Below are 9,610 nucleotides of genomic sequence, written 5' to 3'. Positions count from 1 at the left end.
GAGCAGGTATTTATTAATTTATAAAAAAAAAATCTGTGTGAGGTAACCTTTTAAATGGTGACATTCAAATTCCGCGCCAAACTTTTTTTAAATCTATTCCAGGTAACACGTTTTAACCGGTGACATTTGCCGCAATATAGTCTGGCAAAAACGAGTAAAATTAATAGGGGGCGCCACCGTCTATGTAAACCGTTTTGCTTGTTTTTTTTTTCTGATGATGCACTGAGAGAAATTTGCATTGTGAATTTAACAAGTTCGACTTGTTGCGGTTTATCCGTTTGAATCAGCCAAACGTATGTTTAAAACAATATGTGTCAGGTTGTTTTTATAAAATCGACTTGTTGATTCAAATATATTGCCGATTCAAATGACAAGTAGCTTGTTGTTTGAACCAAAGAGCACGTAGGCGCTATTTTAACCAAAAAACTTGTTGAACGAACATGAAAACTGGTTGTATTTTCTCTCAGTATGACTTTGTCCTAAGTATTATTTATTCTGTCGCGTTGTGTCAGAGTTTGACGTTTAGAAACAAATGACTCGGGCATTGCTGGCGTAGGTGGGGAAATTTCTATCAAATTCCATTACCAATTTTTCTGCCACGGGACGTAACTGCCACGCTCTAAGTCTGAAGTTGGAATAACATTTATCTCTCTCCCTGTTAACTTAACCATTGTATAACCTTTATTGTATCCAACATTTATCACAATTTTCAAAGCTTTTAAAAAAGAAGCTCGAACAGCTCCAGTTGTCTAGTCTATGGCATCCGGTACGACAAGTCATTAACTTTTTTGTGCACCAACATTGTCACGTTACTCTCAGAAAATCATCAGAAAATATTGTTTTATTAAATTGTTTAAATAAATATGCAGTGAATAACTATGTCAAAGTTATGTAGACAAGTGATTACAGTGAAAATGAGTGTGATTGACAGGCAAAATCATGTTCTTAGCGGTGATCCGCCTAATGTAAACAATGCGCCGGCGGCGGTCCGGCGCTCACTCCACAGCGACTCGTATTCAGTTTTGGGACTTATGTTTTAAACAAGTAAGGTAACAAGAACCTCAGGTATGTTGCGTTTATTGTTATATAATAACCAAACAAGATTATTTAGACAAATCTCAGTGTCATACATTCATATATCGAAATGGCGGAAGAGTACAACTTCCGTTTTGTTTTACTGTCAAACTCTATTGTTTGGATCAACACCGTCTCATGGACAGAGTATCATACCGTCTCTTTCTTTCGCTGTTATTAACCATACTTTAGAAAGAGTGGGTTATACTTTACCGTACTAGTAATACTGACTGACGCTTTATGTGTGCCAGACTTTATGACCAAAACGTTTGAATTGTTTTATATATATATTTTTTTTTCTATGCTGGCACTTTCCGGTTGCCCATAAACTATGTTCGTTTTTTCTCTCGTTTGAATACTGGTCTCGAAGTAAAACTATCGTTAACAAGTGCGTCGAAATTACTCTTATTTTTTCGCGAGTGCTGTTAAAATGGGAAAAAGGAAGAGAGATAAAGAAAAAGATGAAGTTTATATTAAGAAAAAGATAAAAAAACTTCAAGAAAAGCTGCAAAGACATTCCGTCGAACCAGATCGCAGTTCTACTCCTCCTGTACAACCGCAGTCGAAGACTCCGCAGCAGCCGCCGACAGAAGACTCTTCACCATCACCGGCGTCTTCACCGTTGCATACTAGGCCACACGATGACCCTGATATAAATGCAGGTGCGTTTATGGTTAAATATACATAGTTCAGATTTATACTGAGGCTTCTTCTTGTCAACATCTCATACATATTAAACCGACCAATATAAGATGTAGCAAATACTGGCTAGGCAGAGTGGATATAAGACATGCCATTGACTATTATATCTTGTTTTATAGCAGGCGCTATCACAATGCGGATAGACAATGCTAATACAATATACAACTTTGCGCTATCACTTGCGGATAGACAGTTTAATACAAAATACACATTTTGCGCTATCACTTGAGGATAGACGAGCCTACATTCATGTACAACTTTGTCATAATATTACCTATTATTACAGAAATTGTGGACGATGAACTCCCTGAGGAGTTCCTACTTGCTCTGGGGACTGAAGGTCAGGAACAGGCAGAAGTTGGAAACCCTATCAGACCTGAATTGGCCTCCCGCTGGACAAAAATTATGAATGACGGCTTGGGTAAAGAGGCTAGAGAAGCAATTGTGAAAAAATACCCTCCACCAGCCAATTTTTCTGCTGCAATAGCACCGATAATTAATCCAGAGATTGCGTCTACACTCTCAGATCCCTCGGTCAAAAGAGATAAAAGGATTATGATAAGACAGGGCTTAACAGGCACATTATTGTCTTGCCTAGGAAAATGCTTAACTGACGTTTTACTAGGAAATATTAACTCTAAAAAGTTAATTGAAGAAATCAATGACGCTGCGAAGTTGGCTGGGGAAATCCACTACCATGATTCAAATTCGAGAAAATTCTTTTGTTTGGCTGGAGCGAATAAAACCATCCAAGATGCTATTCGTCATCAAAAGACCGATAAGTTTTTATTTGGTACAGATTGTGCTGACAAGATCAGAGCTGCACAAACAATCCAGAAAACTTCAAATACTATTAAGAACCATCCAGAGAAAGAAAAGAAGCAGCAGAAACAAGCAGCAAATAACAAACAGTTCAAGCAGTTAAACTGGAAGAGCCCACCACAATACAGTCAGCAGTATCATCGGATGCGTGGTGGGCAACAATACCATCAACCCCGGAAGCACTACAACCAGCCTCACCGGAAAGAGAGACACAGCTCCCACAAGCAGAGGTCCAGATATCACCGATAGAACCTGAGGTACATGCAGGTAGACTTAAACATTTTATTGACAATTGGCTTGAGATTACTGATGATCCAATAATTTTGAAATGGCTGGAAGGGTACGAAATTCCATTTCATACTATTCCTCCGCCTCATGAGGCAATACAAAAAGTGTGGCATGGAAAGGAAAAAGAAAGTATGACCTGTGAAATCCAGAAATTATTTAAACTTGGTGCAATTTCACAGTGTTCTCCAGACCCCAATCAGTTTACATCTCCAATTTTTTTAGTACCAAAACCCAATGGTTCATTTAGATTTATATTAAATCTAAAAAAGTTGAATGAATATGTAATAACACATCATTTTAAACTAGAGGATATTAGAACTGCTTGCAAATTGATATCAGAAAACTGTTTTATGGGTTCCATTGATTTGTCAGAGGCATATCTTTCCGTGCCAATTGCGGAGACACACAGGAAGTTTCTAAGGTTCCAATTTGATGGACAATTATTTCAGTTTAACGCTTTACCGTATGGCCTATGCTCAGCTCCCTATGTTTTCACTAAATTAGTTAAACCAGTTAGTACCTACCTCAGAGAACAAAATATAATTTTGACATGCTACCTAGACGACAGTATTTATTTTAACCAATCATATAATGGATGTTTAAATGATATCAAAGTAGCATGTAAACTATTTCAGGACCTAGGGTTTGTAATTAATTTTGAAAAAGTTCTTTGACCCCTAGCAAAACATGCAAGTATCTGGGATTTAATCTTGATTCTACTAACCTCTCCTTATCAGTTCCACAGAAGAAACAACTTAGTATTCTGGAAATTATTCAGCAGTTCAAATGTAAAAGATCCTGTTCAATAAGGGAATTCTCCCAATTACTGGGAAAACTTAACTCTGTTTGTCCAGCTGTTCCATATGGCTGGGTTTATACTAAACTACTAGAAAGAGAAAAATATCTTGCATTATTAAAATCCAAGGAGAACTATGAAGCCAACATGATTCTTCCTAATATTATTTTTTCTGAACTTCATTGGTGGAGTCAAAATTTACACAAATTCAACATAATTAAAAATCACGATTTTTGCATTGAAATTAACACCGATTCGTCGAAAACGGGCTGGGGGGCAGTATGTGCATCAAATAGAACATCTGGATCATGGTCAAAACTTGAACAAGAAAGTCATATAAACTATCTAGAGATAAAAGCAGCTTTTTTAGGTCTACAATGTTTTGCTAATAATTTACATGACTGTGAGATTCTTTTAAGAGTTGATAATACAACTGCAGTAGCTTATATAAACAAGATGGGTGGCATTCAGTTTCCTCATCTCAATCAAATTACAAGGGAAATGTGGAAGTGGTGTGAGGAAAGAAATATTTGGATATTTGCTTCCTATATAAACACTAACGATAATTTTGAAGCAGATGAACAATCCAGAAAAATTAATATTGAATGGGAAATTTCCCAGAAATATTTTGATAAAATCATACAAACATTTGGCCACCCTGATATAGACTTATTTGCGTCAAGGATTAATAATAAATGCCTGAAGTTCATTTCCTGGAAACCTGATCCATATGCTTTCACCGTAGATGCCTTCACTGTCAATTGGAGTGATATTTTCTTTTACGCCTTTCCTCCTTTTTCCTTATTGTTAAAATGTCTAAACAAAATTAAAAGGGAAAAAGCGGAAGGTATACTAGTGTTCCCATATTGGCCCTCTCAGTCATGGTTCCCTCTTCTAAAATCATTGTTAATTACAGACCCTTTAATATTCAAGCCTAATAAAAATTTACTGTCGTCTCCTTTCAGAGATGTCCATCCCCTACATCGTCATCTTACCCTGGCTGCCGGGCTGCTATCGGCGAGGCGTACAGTAGGCGCGGAACGCCAAAATCAGCAATTCAGATAATGTTAAATTCTCTTTCAAATAACACGCTGAAACAGTATGATACTTCTTTCAAACAATGGTGGCTATTCTGTAAGCAAAATAAGATTGATGTTTATCAGGCGTCTATACCATTCGTACTTAAGTTTTTAACAGAGCGTTTTGAAAATGGAGCCTCTTATGGCACAATTAATAGTACTAGATCCGCTCTATCTCTTCTTATTGGACCTAGAATAGGAAATGATGATAGGATAAAACGGTTTGTTAAAGGAGTATTTCGATTAAAACCTCCTACTCCAAAATATAATATAACATGGGACCCTAGCATTGTCCTCAATTATTTAAAAGGCTTGTACCCTAACGAAGTTATAAGCTTGGAACAGCTTACCCATAAAGTGGTGATGTTACTTGCCTTAACGACAGGACACAGAGTCCAAACATTATCCTTAATTAAGATTAATAATATTCAATTTACTCATGAGGGAGTTCAAATTTTTATACCAGATTTAATTAAAACTTCAGGAAAAAACAGTAAACAACCATTATTAAATTTAAAAATATTCAGTAATAAGATTGAAGTCTGCCCAGTCACTACTTTAAATTCTTATATCAAAAGAACACAGTCTATTAGAGATACTAACAGTCTTTTAATTACGCATAAAAAACCTCACCATGCTGTTTCTACCCAGACTATAAGTCGCTGGATAAAAAATGTACTTAAGGAGGCAGGCATAGACGTTAACATCTTTACAGCCCATAGCACTAGACACGCCAGCACATCAGCTGCAAGCAGATCTGGTATATCCATAGATATTATCCAAAAAACAGCTGGTTGGTCAGAAAACTCTATTTGCTTTGCTAAGCATTATAACAGACCAATTTCTTCAGAACCTGACCAGTTTTGTAGTACGATATGTAACTTGATATCAGACTGAATGTCATGTTGATTATAATTACATTGTTATCTTAAATGTTACTGATTTAATAAACAGCTTTATTTCTTAATCAGATTGTATGATTATGTACTCGCAACCCTATCTTTGAACATCTACAATGGTTAAGTTAACAGGGAGAGAGATAAATGTTATTATTAGATTAAACGAACTTACCTTAAGTGAAGTTCTATCTTAATAACATGATTCTCTCTCCCTGTTAAGAGAGTCCCATCCCTTCCCTTGTGTATATATGCTAATATACTTTTCCCATTTACAGGGTTGCTCTAATAATCTACTGAAATATACTTTAAACGAAATGACTTGTCGTACCGGATGCCATAGACTAGACAACTGGAGCTGTTCGAGCTTCTTTTTTAAAAGCTTTGAAAATTGTGATAAATGTTGGATACAATAAAGGTTATACAATGGTTAAGTTAACAGGTAAGAGAGAATCATGAATAATATAACCTAAATTGAGAAATACTACCGCCTACTTAGTTTGTCGCTGATTCAGCTGTGTCATGATGGGAGTGACTGTATCTCGCCCTCCAGATAAACTACCCGTCCTACTCTAATAAATACAATTATTAAGATAGAACTTCACTTAAGGTAAGTTCGTTTAATCTAATAATTAACTCCGAAAATAGCTGGTTTTCAAACGTAATATGATAGTAAATTCGAATTTATCTCTAATTTTCATTTCGAAATGTCAAGCAATAAGTTTCACGTTAACTATCGGCTGTATAGCCTGTCCAATTTTTTTACATAGGAATTTAGCCCATAATTTTACTGCTACACAAAGTAGATTTCGTTATTTAATTTATTTTTCATTTACTTTGTTTTCATTTTTCTACTAATTTAATTTTACATCTAATTTAATTTAATTTAAATTTTACATTTCATATTAGTTTAATTTGTGTTATGTGTTGTATTTTAATATGGGCTCAAGGTCTGAAATAAATGATTTTTTTTTTATTTCTACTCTCATCTGAAGCTACCTACAAATAATACCAACTGAAATTTTATTACACTAGACAGTCAAAAAGCTTCGTTAAGCCCCCAGTCTCTTGTTAAAACAAAAGCAAATAACCTAAGGAAAGGGCCCAGAGTATTTACGAGCGGCATATTGCGTTATAAAAAATGATAGCGGTTTTCTCGGAGCTGCCTCGTTTGCCGCTTATCACCCAACTGACTGATAATGCAGACCGTAAAAGGAACCGGCTTGACGAGATATATACTTAAGCTTATCTATTATTGACGAACTACGCAGAAAAAATGCCTCTAAGAAGGATGGCTTCTTTGCTAAGCTTAAATTACGAAAAAGTGGAAGTCATCGCGGTAAAATAAAGCTTATCTTTAGGGTGACAGACACCCTCGTTGGGTGTAGGGAGGCATAGGTTTTCTATCTTTAGATAGGTATATCTTTAGATTGGTGTTTAATTAGATCTCTTCAAATATTAGTAAGCTTCAAATAGTTGAAACCCATTAATTTATAAAGAGGAGTAGCCAGTAAAGAAGTTTATATTACTTGAAGTTGGAACTTAATTATATTTTACAAGAACAGTCATTGAACGTACTGTTGAAACCTTCGAAGAAAGGCCATTGAAATATTAATGTCTCGGTATGCGTGCCGTCGGTCTTCTAAGTACGTACTAATTTTCTGAGAAATAATAAAATTTCTCTCAGGTGTAGGTAAAAATGTTTCTTCCAATGAACAAATATTCAATTATTTACCTGCTTGCTAAATTGAATGACATCTGACTGTCGTTTTAAGCCAACACTGGTTCTATCATTCAACGTATTATTAGTTTTTATTTTTTTTCTCATAGCATCTTCTTTCTTCTGCAAACAAATAAAATAAAAATATATAACTTATTTGTAGCGATTTGAACAGCCCCTGACTTAGCAACAATAAATAAACATCAAACTTCCATGAAATTATGACGTTTACTTGCTCAGATCTTATCTAAGGCATCAAGTACTTTTTTTAATTTTCAGCTGTTAATCAGCAAAATACTTAAAAAAAAACATACATATGGTTCAACAATATAATATAAAAATAAGGTGCTTCATCTCATGCTTTTGTTTGTTTTGTTGTACTATTTACGAGTATAATATGTAAAAATGCTACACCCTAGTGGGGTCCATGTTTGTACCTACAATCTGTAAACACCTCTGTAAAATACCATGGTTGCATTGAATAAATGAATATGAATATGAATGCTTGACTCCCAAAACTTAAGTACTTATTGCAATCATTCCAATGAGTTTGAAAAGAGTAGTTGGTGGACCATGGTCTCTGTTGTTAAAATATTCAATCGTCTTAAAACAACCTTGTTTGGGCAGTGCGGTGCTCCGGGGGAGTACCCGTGCCTAAAGGCCCACGCGAATGGGGGTGCCTGCCCAACTGGCGCCCAAACTGCATGCCGCCAGTAGGCCGCCCGCCGGGGTGTACGTGGTGGAATGCTTATAGTGACCCTGCGACACTCCACCCAAGGCGGAGACGGAATTCGTTGGTGGTTTTAGACGGTAGTCCTCCTGGTTAGTCCGTCATCGCCCCTGATCCCCCGGACCGGACGCCATGCGTAAATGCATTTTCCCAACGTTAAAAAAAGGGCTCAAACACCGCTTACGCTTCAAAAAAATCTCGAAGAAACCTGTGGTGTGGCGATTCGCGCGTCGTTTCAAAGTTTGAGCAAAATCAAAAGAGGGATAAATGAAAAATAATAAAGTTTCCGCGAAAAATGGCAATGTTCCGCAAAAATTTCAACCATGTCGTATTCTACAAGAGCTCGCGGCGATACCGGAGCGTCGAGATTTATTTTAAAGAAAAAAGTTTACAAAGTTTTTATTTAAAAGAGGGTTCTTGCGACCTCTTACGCTGATAGCTTCTAGAAGAGCTACACATTATCAGTATTATCACCGCAGCCGTTAGGGACTCTGTTCAACGTGGAATCCAATTTTCTTGTGCACTAGAGGCCGATTCTGAGTGGCGATGTTTGTAGTCGAAACTATGGGTGTAAGCAAAGAGGATCGAGTATTATAGAGAGTTACTGTCGAAGTAAAATGTGTAATCACAGTGTATAGACTGCCATCTCTTGACACAGGTTTAAAACTTTTGAACCTCAGTTTTGACAATTTGGCCCATATTCTTAGCTTGATATTTGTGTTAAAATGTCAAATATTAATTTTAGCGCCATCTAGCTGAGCTTACCCCAAAGGTGTAATGCCATCTAGGCCACCGTACCTTTTTCTTTATGGTACTGAGGTACGTTTTTTTCTTAGACTTTATCTGTCTATACGGAGTTATATATACTTATTATGTCTTTGGTGTAAGTATTCGCAGGTTGGTTGAAAAATATTAATGATGAGTTGCAACAAACCCTAATTATGCCGACGTTCAAGCCATAGAATCAGATCACTAGTAACTAAGTGGTTGCCTGTGTACATGAGAATATAGTTAGACAAATCCAAGATAAGACTATCTATATACTCAGCGACAGTCAAGCGGCACTCAAAACCTTCACATCGCCCAGAGTTACCTCTAGACTGGTATTAAACGGCATCCAAGCTCTCAACAAGCTTGGAAGGCAAAACAAGGTGCAACTGGTATGGATACCGGGGCACGAAGGCTTCATTGGCAATGAAAACGCTGATGAACTTGCCAAGGCTGGGTCTGAAGACAACTTCATAGGTCCGGAACCTTATGTGGGCCTTTCACAAGGAACCATCAAAACGGCTATGAAAGACCAAACAAAGGCCAGTCACCAAAAAGAGTGGGATGCCCTGGTTGGACTGGAGCACTCAAAGCTCTTTATGCAGAGGGTATACTCTGGATGGAGCAAAAAGCTAGGGAAGCTAGGCAAAAGACAACTCCAAATTATAACGGGGGTTTTCACAGGCCATTACGGGGTCAAAGGAATTTTGGCCAAGATGGGACACGCCGACAACA

At 36.9% G+C, this 9,610-nt stretch overlaps 1 protein-coding gene across 4 annotated transcripts; it reads left to right on the top strand.

Moving 5' to 3' along the window:
- The first annotated feature begins 664 nt into the window (after positions 1–664).
- Positions 665–6,086, top strand: LOC125234113. Of its 4 annotated transcripts, none has more exons than XM_048140302.1 (3): positions 1,378–1,736; positions 2,063–2,855; positions 4,648–6,086. In XM_048140302.1, exons 1-2 carry the CDS (start codon positions 1,505–1,507, stop codon positions 2,845–2,847), a joined length of 1,017 nt encoding a protein of 338 aa, XP_047996259.1. In that variant the 5' UTR covers positions 1,378–1,504; the 3' UTR covers positions 2,848–2,855; positions 4,648–6,086. The 4 variants fall into 4 exon arrangements, with proteins under 4 accessions (XP_047996257.1, XP_047996259.1, XP_047996260.1 ...); XM_048140303.1 differs by having other exon boundaries at positions 2,063–2,865; XM_048140300.1 differs by lacking the exons at positions 1,378–1,736; positions 2,063–2,855 and adding an exon at positions 665–1,044.
- The last annotated feature ends 3,524 nt before the right edge of the window (positions 6,087–9,610 follow it).

Source organism: Leguminivora glycinivorella, chromosome 15, assembly GCF_023078275.1.
Source record: "Leguminivora glycinivorella isolate SPB_JAAS2020 chromosome 15, LegGlyc_1.1, whole genome shotgun sequence".
Lineage (NCBI taxonomy): Eukaryota > Metazoa > Arthropoda > Insecta > Lepidoptera > Tortricidae > Leguminivora > Leguminivora glycinivorella.
The sequence above is the reverse complement of the archived record's forward strand: the minus strand, read 5'-3'. Positions and strand labels throughout refer to the sequence as shown.